Consider the following 15,355-nt stretch of genomic DNA (forward strand, 5'->3'; position numbering starts at 1 on the left):
AGAAGAACTCTCAGGAGTTACTCTCTTTCTGCTGTGTCGGTTCTGGGGATTGATCTCAGCTTCCCAGACTTGATAACAATAGCCCTTTACCCCTGAACCATTTTGAAGGTCCTCTGGTCTTTCTTTCTTTCTTTCTTTCTTTCTTTCTTTCTTTCTTTCTTTCTTTCTCTCCATTTGTTTAGTTTGTACATTACATGTACAAATTTGGTTACCTTAATGTATGTGTATGTGGAGATCAGAGGGAACCTGGGAATTGGTTCTCTCCTTTCATCATGTTGGTCCTGAGGATCGGGCTCAGGTTCTCAGGTGTGGTGAGTGCTTTTATGCTTTGAGAGCCATCTTGCCCACCCTGTTTTGGGGATTTTGTTGTTGTTGTTGTTTTGTTTGTTTGTTTGTTTTTGAGATGGCTCCTACTATAGTCTATATGCTGCCATAGGTAAGGTATGTGCTACATAGAATTAAAGGGTGTGTCTGTGTTTGTGAGTGGAGGGCATAGGATCTCCTGAGAAGAACTCTCAGGAGTTACTCTCTTTCTGCTATGAGGGTTCTGGGGATTGATCTCAGCTTCCCAGACTTGATGACAATAGCCCTTTACCCCTGAACCTCAACTCTGACTATTACTCCTGTGTGATTTTCCATAACGCTGGGGGTACAGGTACAAGCTACTTTTCCAAGTACAGGTCATTTTGTTATTACACTGAAAGAAGCCAGATTCATTTGGTGACTTCCACCCATGTTTGTGACCTGTTCAGTTATTACCTTTGGAGAGGCTTTGTATTTTATTAGTCACCTTGAAACAAGAACAACAGTAACAAAAGTCAAAATTGAGGCAAGAGTACATGAAAATTGGGATATCACTTAAATGTAGTTCTGCCCTTTCATGAAGACATGAATTTACAGCTGAAACAGGGTCCCATGTGAGGGTGAAATAAAGCCCTTGGACATCTCCCTTTCTCTTTCAGGTGCAAAGTCATTTCAGCTGATCGACAACCTGCTTTTTGTGCTCGACACTGATGTACGTTTCTGATACTTCTTTCCTGGTTTCATTTACTTTGACCATTTTTTTTGTTCTTTGAGCCTTTGTGCTAAGGAGTCAGCTCACAGCCTCATTAATGCCACACAAGTGTTCTACCACTGAGCTACTCTTTCCACCTGATAATACATTTATTAATAAAAGGGGGTAGACAAGGACGTTAGCTGGGGTGCATGACTATCTGTGTTCTATGCTTCGTCTCAGTGTGCACCAAGAGATGTAGTCTGACTTGAACTTTGAAATCATAGATGTCTAAATGAGTGTCTTTCCTGTAGAATGTGCTGAGCCTGTGGGATGCTTACACGCTCACTCCTGTGTGGAACTGGCCTTCCCTTCCCATAGAGCAGTTTCTCCTCATGACAGAGGCGGATTCTCCCTCATCAGTTACCTGGTATGTTGGGGGTCTAGTTAATAGTGATTTCCATAGCACCAAGTGTCCGTCTGGGTTTGTTCAGATCATTTACTACATACTGTGTTTGAAATCACATCTGAGTCGGTCTAGCAGAGGAAGGACTGATTCATTATTTGCCAGTTTCTATTTGGCACAAATAGATACTATAATGTGAGCGTCTGCATAATGATGGTAGAAACAGAATCTGAGATGTGTACAAGTGAAACAGAGTCCATGGTCTTCTGAGTGTGTTTCAACCTTTCTGTGAGAATATTACTTTATGTAAGGTCATACTTAGAAACATGCATGGCTTTTTAACTTGAGTTTCTCTTCTCTTTTAGGCAAGGGATTACAAATCTCAAATTAGTCACCTTGACAGCCACAACGAAGGAGAAGGTACTGGGAGACTTGACTTTACATTTGTCTATTTTATGTGTGGGAAGTCACAATTACTAGTCAGTTAATGCTCACAGCATGCTAAATTTTAGTTCGCACAGACTTCAGCAAACAAGAATTAATATGCAGAGCCCAGTTTTCAAAGAATGGATGAAAATCTTGGCTCTTCATCAAACAGAACATTTTAGGAACCAAAAATAAGCCAAGCAGTAGTGGAACTCAGAGGGCAGAGGCAGGTGGGTCTCTGTGAGTTTTAGGTCATCCTGGGCTATACAGTGAAACCCTATCTCTGGGGAGAGAAAAAAAAAATATATATATATATATATGAACTTATTTGAGCGAGGTGTGGTATCTCACAACTGTAGTTCTAGCATTCAGGAGGCTGAGACAGTGAGGTCATGAGTTCAAGGCTCTCCTGGGTTGTATAGCAAGTCCTATGTCAAAAAGTCAAGGGCTAGAGATGAAAGAGTAGCTACCTAGTGTGTGCAAGGCACTGAATTTAGCCTCTAGTGCTGAAAAAAGAAGGAAAGGAAAGGACAGAGAAGGGGAAAAGGAAAAAGAATAGAAAGAAAGGGCAGGGACAGAATAAAAGGGACTTGACAGGTTGGTTGTTGTGAAGGTTCAGCGCTCCAGAGGTGAGCGGTTCTGCGTGTTTTCATTCAGCAGGGCAGGTGGACTAGAGCAGTGTTTTCTTTTGGTTTTCTGTCTTTAAAGAACACAGTTTTGTGTGTAGCATTTCAATAATACCAGTGGCAGGCCTACTTATGTAGTAAGCGAGTAAGTGGCTTCTTGCATCTGGCTTTGTACAAGATGTTTTAATAGATGTCTTGACGGGGAAGAGCTGACTTGTGCTGATAGGTTGATATTTTTCATTTCTCATAGATGAGAAGCCTCATCATTTATTCTTTACCTACGATGGAAATACTGTATTCTTTGGAAGTATCTAGTGTTTCTTCTTTAGTTCAAACTGGAATTAGCACGGTATGTTTATGCACAGTTTTAATGACTTTGCTCTATTTTTTTTTCCGTAATTTTTACAAGTAAGAAAAGTGTGAGTGGAACTTAGTGCAATACTTTCCTTTGTCTCTGCTTAAACCTGTGCTCATTACTAACACATACTAGTCTTAATACAAATTAAGATAAAACTCCATCTGCTATTCAGTTGTTTTGTTTTAAAAAAAAAAATTGTCTCGTTTTTAATTTTGTGTGTGTCTGTGGGTGAGTATGTGTGTGAGAAGTGTCGGATCCGCTGGTGCTGGAGTTGTGAGCCCTTGGGTGTGAGTCAGGGGACTGCAGCTCGGGTCCTCTGCAGGAACAGCACAGGCTCTCCACCTCTGAGCTGTCCATCCCTTACTCAGCTTCCTTTCTGTCTCTATGGGACTATTGATAATGTTCACAGCAGCAGTGCTTTGTTAAAATTGACTTGTTGCTGTGGTGGTGCACGCCTTTAATCCCAGCACTTGGGAGGCAGAGGCAGGCGGATTTCTGAGTTCGAGGCCAGCCTGGGCTACAGAGTGAGTTCCAGGACAACCAGGACTACACGGAGAAACCCTGTCTCGAAAAACCAAAAAAAAAAAAAAAAAAAAAATTGACTTGTTATTAATTCTAAAACTGTGTGGGGTATAGTGTGCCAAGTGATTGCATCTGTAAAGTCTATAAAGATCAAATTAGGGTAGTGAACTTTTCCATCTCCTTTTACTTTAAGAAATTATGAATATGTAACAGTCATATGCAGTATGTGATATTTATAGTTTCATGTAAAAAGTATTCCATTTTTCCTTTCCAGCCCCTGCCCCAGGAATGACGACTCTGAAACTATTTATTACTAAACGCCTAGGCTATAAGTTTTTGCTCATTGCCTGACTAGCTTGTAACTTATTAACCATTTAAACTATTTAGTGTCTTCCACATGGTTAGTTTCCCTCCCCTGCAGTCCTGGCCCGCTTCTTCCTTAGCCCCTTCCCAGGGTCTCTCTCCTTCTATTCTATGCTCACTTCAGCTTCTTGCTGGCTTACATACGTCTGGCTCACTCTAAACTTTCTCTATTCGCTTCTTCATTCCATCCTGAGTTCAGCCACCTCTGGTCTACATCTGTCCTCTCTCAGCTCTCTTGCATTTCTTTTATATTCGTACTCTTTCCCAGCATCCTCTCTTCCTGCCAGTGTCCCACCTATTTCCTGCCTCAGCTCATTGGCTGTTGGCTTTTTTATTGACAGGTGTTGCTTAAAAGAGCTTCTTTCTACATTTTCAATTGTGGATTTTTTTTGTTTGTTTCTTGGTTTGTTTGAGACAGGGTCTCTCTCTGTGTAGCCCTAAGTCATGGAATTTGATATGTAGATCACAGTAGCCTAGAACTCATAGAGACTCACACGCCTCTGCCTACGGGGTGCTGGGATCAAAGGTGTGTGCAGCCATACCTATCAATTGTGATCCTTTTCAAAAAACATTTTATTTCCTCTCTTTACATTTGCGTGCACTTGCACACACACACACACACACACACACACACACACACACACACAGTTGTGAGAGCTGTTTTCCATACATTTTGGAATTTGTATACTTTTCTTCAAATCCTTTTAATAATAAGGCTGTGGGTTGGTGTGATGGCCTTGAGATTAAGAGCACTAGCTTCTCTTCCAAAAGACCCATGTTTGATTTCCAGCACTCACATGGTGGCTCATAGCCATTTGTAAGTCCATTTCCTGCTCACTCAATACCTTTTTTATGACCTCTGTGGGCAACAGGCACACATGCTGTGCACAGACATTCACGCAGGCAAAACACTCATACACATAAAATAATTGTGTGTGTGTGTGTGTGTGTGTTTGTATGTGTGAATAACACTATTCTTGAGGCCTGGAGACATTGCTCAGTGGTTAAGCAATGCCTGCTTCTTTTGTAGAGGACCTGAATTTGGTTTCCAGCATTCAGATGGTGGCTCATAAAACCTGTATCTCCAGGCCCAGAGAATCTGACCCCATCTTCTGTTCAGACCCGTGCAAATATATTTAAACAGACACATACAATTAAGTAGAATGTAAATAAAGAATTTTTGTAAGAAAAAAAAAGAAAGCTATTTTTAGGACTACCAAGATGACTGAGCAGGTGACGTAGCTTGTCACCACCTCTGATAACCCGAGCTTGGGGCTTAAGACAGCCCCTCCAGGTCTCTCCCTGTGATCAGATCTTCCCGATACCATTAGCAAGCTCCTTATGTGGCGTGGCTTCCAAACCAGGAGAAAATCGTTTTCCTCAATGTCTCAGTTTTTTCCTAGTAATTTTAAGAATTGATGGATGGATAATTTTTGCCAGAACTCTTTGTTTTTTCTAGTAATTATAAAGTACTTGGTGGCTTTTACATTTGTGTTTTAATCATGTTTTTGTTATTATTTGTAGGACACTATATACCTTCTGGAAGGAATTCACAAAAATGATCCTAAGTAGGTCATGCTTTGTTTTCTCAGATTAATTCCTACATAGCAGCTAAATTAGAATTTACTCATGAATACTACATGGCAGGGCTACTCACAATGTAATTTTTTTTCAGCCTATGTGAAGACTCTGTGTCTGACTTAGTACTTAGGTACCTCACAGAGGTGTTACCAGAAAACAGGTAACTTCTCATTTTCTTAAAGCATTATTTGCCCTTTAATGAGAAATGTAAAGCCCCTGGTGGATAGGCATCTGGTGAAATTTCTTCTCCAACTCTTCAGACTGAGCCGGTTACTTCACAAGCACAGATTTGCCGAAGCCGAGAGTTTTGCCATTCAGTTCGGACTGGATGTTGAGGTAAGCATTCATTTGTTCTGTTTCTCTTAGGCAGATGCTTCTTGGTGGCATACTAGAGGCTAAGGAGATGCAGAAGGCTGGCACCTGGGCACCGAATGATCAAGTGTGCAGCTGGGACATGGCCCCCATATTCTTAATTGAATTAATTAGAACAAGAGCACTAGGGGCTGGAGAGATAGCTCAGCAGTGTAGAGAACTTGTTCTTGCAAAGGGCCAGGGTTCAAGTCCCAACACCCACATGGTGGCTAACAATCATATGTAGCTCCAACTCTAGGGGATCTGAGTAGGCCCAGTTTGGGGGGTGCTGGTGTACAAGCCTTTAATGTCAGCACTGGGAAAGGCATAGTCAAGCAGGTCTTTGTGAGTTTCAGTCCAGCCTGGTCTATATAGTGAGACAGAGAGAAATATCACTGAAGAGGGGCCATATCAAAACAAAACATAGTGATAATACATCTACTATATCTATGCTTGTAGCAATTTGCAATACACACATACATCACGTGGCTTAATAGGTCTCTAAAACTCCTTCCTTCTGTGCTTACTGGCATCTCCTCCCTTTGATAAGCTCCCTCCTTTGCTTCCGCCAACCCCTCCACTCTAAGCTGCATCTCTCCTTTGCTTCCCTGAGTTCTGTGGGCTGTGCATCTGTGAGATCACCCGTCTTCTCCCTGGGCCTGGCTTGGGTCACTCAGCATGACATCCTATAGGTTGGCCCATGTTGTTACTGACAAAATGGTTTCTTTTCTAAGGCTTTAGTCTTAGTTGTGTATAGGCCATGTTTTACTGATTTGCTTATCCATCATTGGGCAGTTAATTAGATTAGATTCATGTCTTAGCTTAAAGTTCTTCGAACAGTTCTTGACATGTTTATTAAGGATTCAATAAAAATGGTTTTCATAATTCCTAATAATCTGAGTTTACCATCTAGGTGAGTTACCTTTTTCCTTCCTTCCCCCCCCCCCCTTTTTTTTTTTTTTTTTTTTTTTTTTTGCCAAGGTCTTACTATTCAGCCTAGGGCTGGCCTGGAATTCCCTCTGTTGACCAGTCTGGTAATGAATTTGCAGAGATCCCCTGCCTCTAGCTCCTAGGTACTGAGACTAAAGCGTGGGCCACTGTGACCAGTGAGAACTGTCTTGTTTAAGCCTCATTCCTGAGCACAGGGAAGAAACTCCTTTCCTGAGTCCTTTGTTTTCCCTAGCTTGCTGAAACTGTCCTGCTAAGACACTGTGTGTGCTCCCTGGGACTGACTGTGGCATGCTTGTGTTACAGCTTGTTTACAAGGTCAGATCAAACCATATATTGGAGAAGCTGGCTTTGATTTCCTTGGACAAGAGTGAGCAGTCCAAATGGCAGCAGCTCGTAGACGAAGCTAAAGAAAACCTATGCAAAATCCGGGATGATGACTTTGTGGTGAATTTCTGCCTCAGGGCCCAATGGGTAACCTTTGAAACCACCCAGGAAATGCTCAGTTATGCAAAAACCAGGGTAAGTTATTTTTCTTTAGGAAAAAGTTGCTTTAGTCACTCATGAGAATTCCCTCAGCTAAAATGTATTTTCTTGTGGTTTAGTTTTTATGCTTCTTCTTTAAAATATCTTTTTTTTTTTTAAGCAACCTTTTTTTCTTCCAGCTTTGAGACAGTTTATATAAGACACAGCGGAGCCATCTCAGTTCACGTTTCTCAGTGTACTCAGGGAATTGTGCACATCCGTCACCTCGGTCATTCTAGACTGAGGCCGGTGTAGTTTTATTCTGACCCCTCCCCCTCCCTCCTGATAACTACTAATTACTTCCTTTTTTCTACTTGGTGTGCGAAATCTAGATGTTTCTATTTATTTATTTTTCTGTTTAGGTTTTTCGAGACAGGGTTTCTCTATGTAGCATTGGCCGTCCTTGGAACTCACTCTGCAGACCAGGCTAGCCTCAAACTCCGATCCACCTGCTTCTGTTTCCAGTGTGTTGGGACTAAAAGTGTGCGCTACCACAACTTGGCTTAGGCAATTTTCATATGCACTGTTTTTTTTTTTTAAACAATATCTATTTAAAATTTGTTTTTATTTTATTTATTTTTGAGATCTCATTTTCTAGTCCTGGCTAGCCTGGAACTCCTTATGTAGACCATGCTGACCTTGATCTCACAAAGATCTGCCTGCATCTGTGTCCCAGTATTGGGATTAAAGGTGTGAGTCAGTGTTCCCAGTTATTTCTATTATTCTTAGTTACGTGTGTGTTTCTGTGCAAGCAAATGCAGGTTCTCTCTGAGGGAGGAAAAACGTGTCAAATCCCTTTGGTGCTGAACTGAATTGGGGTACTTAGGAAGAGCAATAATGATCTTAGCTGCTGACCCCCCCAAATCATTTCTTTATTGTTTAATAACATTGCATGTAACAACTTCCTTTTATTTGGGGCTTAAATACAACTTTCTTTCAAAGTTAACATTTTCTGTCAGGTCAAAGTCTTGATGAGGAGTCTGACAGTAGGTGTCTCCTTGTGGCCTTTTTCCTTTCTCTTTTTTGCACCTATATACAGTGTGTTTTGGCTCTATCTGTTCCCAGCATGCTCCTGTCCTAACATGTTCTTTTTTTGTCTCTCGCGGTCCATGTATGCTTAGCTCATGAAGAAAGAAGACAGAACTCTACCTGCCTGTTCTGATAGCTTCATGGAGGTACCGACATTGTATCCGTAGCTAACTGAGCGTGAAGGTGTTGCTGTTTTTCTTTTCAAGGCAGATTGATATTAAGTGACTGCTTAATATGTCAGCTTCCTAATCACAAACACGGTATTCCAAGTACTGTTGTTCCTGTGGTTGATTTGGAGTCAAAGCAACTAATTCCTGCAAAATTTTCTTGTCTAGTACCTGGTAGCTGGTAAACACCCAATAAATGGCTGCCAGTGATGAATACAGGCACGCTTACAAGAATGTGTGCATTTAAATTCCCAAAATAGGGCAGGCAAGGCGGCTCAGTGCGTCAAGGAGCTTGTGCCAAGTTTGAAGACCCAAGTTCAGACCTTGAGATCCTCATGCTAGGACAGAACCAGCTAACTCCTGCAGATTGTCATGTGTTTGTTGTGGTACACACACTCACCTCCCCTTCTACACATGACGTAATCCAGCCAAGTTTTGCCTTAAATGTAAATGATTAAGTGAGAAAACCTCATATGCATTTGCCTTTATAATAAAATATGGCTAGAAATGTTTTCACTATTTTGTGTGGGGTCTGTTCAATAGTGAGCTTATACAGATGGGAGCTGAGCCAAAACATGAGTGAGTTAAAGAGAGAATGGATACAAGGCTACGCTTTTAAATTTCAGTATCGTCACTGAGTGTGCGTGTGTGTGTGTGTGTGTGTGTGTGTGTGTGTGTGTATGCACGCATGTGTGTATGTGGTATGTGTGTGTATGTGAGTATGCACGCATTGTGTGTGTATGTGTGTGGTGTATGTGTGTTTCTCTCTGCATGGATACAAGTGTCTTGGTGTGCATGTGGAGGTCAGAGGACAATGGTTTGGAATCAGTTCTTTCTTACATTTAAGTGGGTTCCAGGAATTGAACACCAGGCTTGAATGGCAAGTGCTTTCACCTGATGAGCTATCTTACCAGCCCATATCCATTATTAAAATTATTAAAATTATCAAATTATTTTTTTCTTTAGGTGCTAAAAGCCCATGCAAAGTTAACTACATTTTATGGAGCATTTGGACCAGAGAAATTCAGGTATGGGCATTTTATTTTTAATTTTTATGTCATGAACTAAATATAATTTTGGGGGATCATAAGAAAGATTGTAGTCCTTTGAGTGAATTTGTATGCAAGGGAAGGCGGGTGGAGCCTGTGTGTTCTAAAGATAGGGTGTGATAGGGTGTGCTTTGTCTTTGCTGCAAGAGTTGGCTTAAGAACCTTGTCATTTCTTATTTTGCTCATGACTTTTGCCTGTATTTTCTAATGGCTTAACTTCCCATCCCTGTTAAACATGTCTTATATTTGTAAGTAAATAATAAGTAAAAATTATATTATGCTGTAATTATCTTTTTGTGAGCGTGTCTATTTGAATTCAGTATCTGGAGCACAGTTGCTAAGGTGAATAGACATATCTGTATATTTGTTCTGATAGACAGCTTAGAGAATGCCTGTTTCCCATTCATTCACTTAGTCAAATAACTTGTATTTTGCTAATCTAATTTGTAAAAAGTATTACAAAAATATAACTGGTTTGCTTTTGTGTGAATCTTAATTTTTATCTAAGCTTTTGTTTTGTTTCAATTTTATGTGTATGAGTACACTGTGGCTGTCTTCAGACACACCAGAAGAGGGCTTTGGATCCCTTTATGGATGGTTGTGAGCCACCATGTGGTTGCTGGGAATTGAACTCAGGACCTCTAGAAGAGCAGTCAGTGCTCTTACCCACTGAGCCATCGCTCCAGCCCTGCTAATTATTTTTTAATAATGATTTTTATTATTCAGGTTTTGTCTTAATTGGATTTTTTGTTTGTTTTACATAAGAAATGTAATTTTTTTCATTTTTTTCATTGTTTTAAAAGATGTATTTATTTATTATGTATACAGCATTCTGTCTGCTTTTATGCCTGCAGGCCAGAAGATTATTATAAGTGTTACTACATCTATAGATCTCATTATAGATGGTTATGAACCAGCATGTGGTTGCTGGGAGTTGAACTCAGAACCTTTGGAAGAACAGCCAGTGCTCTTAACCTCTCAGCCATCTCTCTAGCCACTCATTTTTTTTTCTTTCTTTCTTTTTTTTTAGGACATGGTTCATATAGCTAGGCTGGCATACAACTTGCTCTGTAGCATGTATATCTGTTGAGGGTTTCAGATCCCCCAGAATTGGAGTTACTGAGAGTTGTGAGCTTCCATGTGGGTGCTAGGAATTGAACCCAGGTCTTTTGGAAGAACAAGCAGTACTCTTTACTGCTGAGCCATCTCGCCAGGTTACTCTTTATGTTGTGACTATCTGATCTGGTTTCCTGCATGGAGAGTTACTGCTGTTACTCAACAGGTGTTCTCTAAGTTTCAGAAAGGAGACTTACTTTACAGTGTAGAATTCTTAGGTCTGTTTTGTGTTTTACTTTATCTTTTACAAAAAAGGTAGAGAGATTGCTTGATGATTAAGCACACTTGTTCTTGTAGAGGACTAGTGTTTGGTTCCTAGCACCCATGCAGTGGCTTTTAATAATTAATAACTTCAGATCGAGGAAACCATACTCCTTCCTCTGACCTCTGAGGGCACCCCGCACATGAGTAATATACATACATATATGCAGGCAAAACACTCATATACATGAAATAAAGTTAAAATTTAAAAAGGGGAAGAATTTAGGTTCAGCAAGATGCTCAAGGTGCTTGCCACCAAATGTGACCACCTGCGTTTAGTCCCTTAGACCCACGTGATGGGGAGAGAATCAGTTCCTGTAAGTTGACCTCTGACCTCACTTTCCCCACTAAATGCATAAATGTTCAAAAAAGGGGCTTAGATGTATAATGACTCCGATTTGGAAAGTATTTCTTATACACCTAACTCGTTTCTTCCCTCTGATTTCTCAGTGGGAGCGCTTGGATTGAGTTTCTGAATAATGAAGATGACCTCAGAGATATTTTTTTGCAGCTAAGTAAAGGAAACTTGGTTTGTGCTCAGTATCTCTGGCTTAGACATCGGGTAATATATTGTGCATTTAATTTCTTTTCTTTCTTTCTTTCTCTCTCTCTTTTAAAGATTTATTTATGCGAATGCTGTGTCTTTGTGTATACCTAAATTCTAGTAGAGGGCATGAGATCCCAGTGTGGTCTTGAGCCCACCATGTGGTTGTAGGGAATTGAACTCAGGACCTCTGGAAGAGTGGCCAGTGCTCACAACCATTGAGCCATCTCTTCAGCTCCCTGCATTTTCATTTCTTGACTGCTCTCCAGTGTGGCTAGAGTGCTAGGATGTAAGCTGTCCCGGGGAGATTTTCCAGGATTGTTGGGGTCCACACTAGCTCCACATTGGGGCGGCCAAAAAATGTCGCAGCCCAAGCAAAATGTTGAGGCCCGGGCCGACCCACGTTTGGGCGGCCACTGTATCCCAACCCAAACTGCCGCTCCGATCCTCCGGTCGGGGTTCAGCAAGAGCGAGAGTGAGGACGGACTCGAAGAATGCAGACCAGACAGAGTGTAATTCAGTCCCGTTTATTCTTCAGTTTAAGTCCTAAGTCTTGAGTTCCTAGTACCTAGTCTCTAGCTCCTAGTCCCTCCAAGTTCCAAGTTTCTTCTTCCAAGTTCTCCTCCAAGTGCCTGCTACCTGTCTTCTCTCTGCTGTGTCTGGTTCTCTCTTCTGTGTCTCCCTAATGTCTGATTCTCTACTGTCTGCCTCTGCCTTTTATATGTCTTACTTCTAAGCCACGCCTCTAAGTTACACCTTTAATCGCGCCCTTAGGTCTTGTCTCTAAATCTGATCTCTACACTTCTAAGTCACTCTTAAGTTACACACCTTTAATCTCACACACCTTTAATCTCACGCACCTTTAATCTCAAGGTATCTAAACCAAGATTATCGGAGTGTGCTCAGCTGTTGTAGGCTATTGTAATCCAAGTCACATGTCAGGGTATATGGCTCAAGATGGCTGCAAAGCTGATAGCCGCTTTCTGCTAAAAGTCGGCCCCCAATAGCAGATGAGAGGAGGTGCTGTGGTAACCAATAGTGCCTTCGCTCATCATCGTCAGTGGCTGATTACATCATCATCAGTGGCTGATTACATCATCGTCAGTGGCTGATTACCAGTGGCTGATTACATCATCGTCAGTGGCTGATTAGCTTTTGAGGCTTTCCTTAGTAGACATTGGCTTTTGTTTTTGTTTTTTTGTTTTTGTCTTTGTTTATTTTGAGTCAGGGTTTCTCTGTATATGTAGCTCTGACTGCCCTAGAACTCACTCTGTAGACGGGGCTGGCCTCAGACTCAGAGATCTGCTCGCCTCTGCCTCCCAAGTGCTGGGATTAAGAGTGTGCACCATCATTGGCCAGTAAGCATCATTTTTTATTATTTATTAATATGCTTTTGTTGCTATGGTGGAGAGGAGCTTTCTACTGTTTAGATTGTGGTGAAGGCATACTCATTAAAGGTGTTTATCTTATTACTTTGTGCAGTGGCACATAGCCTACAGTTAGCTCCTCAGGAGGCTGAGGCAGGATTGCTTAGTGTAGGAATTTCAGGCCAGACTGGGCAATGTAGACCATCTCATCTCATCCACAGATAGACTGTTTATTCAAATCCTCTTCTGTTGGCTGATGCTGACGTGTAACATTTAGGTTCATAAAGTGTGGTTATGACACTATTGGATACAGTTATTAGTATCTGTGCTTTCACCTCCAGTTGCGTTTTCCTCAGGATGCACTATTTCCTGGTTTCTGTGTGTGTGTTGTGTGCTGCTCACTGATACAGTATTTAATGTGCTTTGACCACACCCCTCCCCGCCCACTTGAGTTATTTGCATAGAATAAATTACCTTTCTCACTCATTTTTAAGTGACATTGCTGGCCAGTGGTGGTGAATGCCTTTAATCCTTAGCACTTGGGAGGCAGAGGCAGGTGGATCTCTGTGAGTTCCAGGTCAGCCAGGGCTATACTGAGAAACCTGTCTCAAAAGAAAAAAAAATCAATTAACATTCTTTTGAATTTTTTTGTTTTAAGAAAATAATTTGCTTCAGTTAGCATGCAAAGTAATGGGTTTTGCCAAGGCACTTTCATGAATCTCTGCCGCCATACTTTATTTTTTATTTACCCCCACTCACTGCTTTCCCCAAGGATCCCATAGGTCTTTGTGTTTTGGGGGTTGTTTAATTTTGTCAGACATGTCTTCTGATTCTGTAATTCAGGCTGACTTTGAAAGCAAGTTTGACGTGAAAATGCTGGAGAATTTGCTGAACTCAATATCTACACAAGTCCCCTTGGAAAAACTTTGTTCCTGGTTTAAAAATGACGTGATCCCGTTTGTGAGGAGGATCGTGCCCGAAGGACAAGTGAGTTGCCTCCAGTATTTCCACTCTTACAGGTTTAACTTAACGAATGCCTCGTATTAGATTACTAGAGAAGCCCTTTGAAAAGATGATCCAGCTGGATGCAGAGGCACACACTTCCGGCTCAGCACTCAGGAGGGTTGCTGGGAGTTTGAGTCCAGTGCGAACTACATAGCAACTTGCAGGCCAGCATGATCTACAGAGTGTGTTCCTATTTCAAAATAAATAAAGAAACCAGTAAAGGTGATGCCAGAATGCCAACTAGCATACTAGCATGTTTGTTCAAGGTCTTGGGTTCAGTGTCCACCTGTGTAACCGATAAATAACTTCTAAGAGGACATTGTAGGGCTAGAGAGGTGGCTCAGTGGTTAAGTGCACATTCTACAGTTTCTAAAGATCTGAGTTTAGTTCCCAGCACCTTACAGCCTACAGTTCCAGCTCCAGGAGATCTGATGTCCTCCCCGCCCCCTGCCCCCAGCACATATTTTTTAAAAGTTCTTAAAAGAAAAACTGACTATGGAAATTTTTGTGTATGAGAATTTTATCCTTAAATGGTGTTTCTGTTGCAGAACATTCTTGCAAAATGGCTGGAACAAGCATCAAGGAACCTAGAGTTGACTGATAAGGTGATGTTTCTCTAGCAAAGGTGACAATGACATTTGCACCCCTACAGCAGCCTCAGACTTGATTTTTAACGATCTTCGTCCTTTTAAAGGCAAACTGGCCAGAAAATGGACTTCAACTGGCAGAGGTGTTCTTCACTGCAGAAAAAACAGACAAGTTTGGATTTGCATCCTCTTGGCACTGGATTTCCTTGGTATGACAAACTTTGTAATGAAATTGTAACATCAGAGCAAAGAGTTTGCCTGTGTTTAGAGAAAAGCATGTTGTCTACCAAAAGGGAAAATCCTTATTTCTTTTCTGCTGGATCTATTGCAACCACTACTGTTTTAGTGTGGTCTGTCTACACTGAACCAGCCAAAATGAAAACAATAGAAAGACATTCTAAGTGTAGAATTGGTATTTTCTGCAATAGTGGAATTTTAGAGTCCTTTAAAAGGATAAAAAAATGATTTATGAGAATAGTCGGTCTGAGGAGTCACAGGTGCCTCAGTTACTTAAATCAGGAAGCCACGCCCTGCTGTAATGGCCAGTCTGAAGAAGCAGCAGTGGGGTGTGGTTAAGACACGATAGTAGAGCATTTGCCTAACATGAGTGAAGCTGTGTGTCATCCTAGTACCACAAAAGGACAGAAACCCTGCTATGGGGGATCATGATCAGGGGTGTAGTTCTGGAGGTGAACTATGTTTGACTCCTTGCTTGTAAATTTCTTTCTTTCTTTCTTTTTTTTTTTTTTAAAAGATGTATTTATTTTATTTATATGAGTACACTGTAGCTGTCATGAGACACACCCAAAGAAGGTATCAGGTCCCATTACAGATGGTTGTGAGCCACCATGTGCTGGGAATTGAATTCAGGACCTCTAGTATAGCAGTCAGTACTCTTAACCACTGAGCCATCTTTCTTTCCTTCTCTCTCTCTCTCTCTCTCTCTCTCTCTCTCTCTCTCTCTCTTTCTCTCTCTCTCTCTTTCTCTCTCTCTCCTAATTAGCTGTCCTGGATCTTGCTCTGTAGGCCAGGCTAGCCTCCAACTCAGAGTCTGGCCGCCTCTACCTTCTGAGTGCCTGGATTAAACATGGGCATTACCACTGCCTGGCACTTATAACTTTCTTAAAGCT

General features: G+C 41.4%; 1 protein-coding gene across 1 annotated transcript in view; it reads left to right on the forward strand.

Annotated features, from left to right (window-relative positions):
• Positions 1-15,355, forward strand: part of Kntc1 (kinetochore associated 1) — a 72,952-nt gene that overhangs the window by 14,237 nt on the left and 43,360 nt on the right. The window contains exons 10-23 of the mRNA XM_076922854.1: positions 963-1,015; positions 1,309-1,424; positions 1,766-1,820; positions 2,703-2,801; positions 5,220-5,263; positions 5,371-5,436; positions 5,537-5,612; positions 6,882-7,097; positions 8,222-8,275; positions 9,263-9,324; positions 11,173-11,284; positions 13,477-13,620; positions 14,187-14,243; positions 14,333-14,434. Of these exons, the coding sequence (XP_076778969.1) occupies positions 963-1,015; positions 1,309-1,424; positions 1,766-1,820; positions 2,703-2,801; positions 5,220-5,263; positions 5,371-5,436; positions 5,537-5,612; positions 6,882-7,097; positions 8,222-8,275; positions 9,263-9,324; positions 11,173-11,284; positions 13,477-13,620; positions 14,187-14,243; positions 14,333-14,434 (1,256 nt within the window). The remainder of the gene's footprint in view (positions 1-962; positions 1,016-1,308; positions 1,425-1,765; positions 1,821-2,702; positions 2,802-5,219; positions 5,264-5,370; positions 5,437-5,536; positions 5,613-6,881; positions 7,098-8,221; positions 8,276-9,262; positions 9,325-11,172; positions 11,285-13,476; positions 13,621-14,186; positions 14,244-14,332; positions 14,435-15,355) is intronic.

This window comes from Arvicanthis niloticus, chromosome 24, assembly GCF_011762505.2.
Source record: "Arvicanthis niloticus isolate mArvNil1 chromosome 24, mArvNil1.pat.X, whole genome shotgun sequence".
In the NCBI taxonomy this organism is placed as follows: domain Eukaryota; kingdom Metazoa; phylum Chordata; class Mammalia; order Rodentia; family Muridae; genus Arvicanthis; species Arvicanthis niloticus.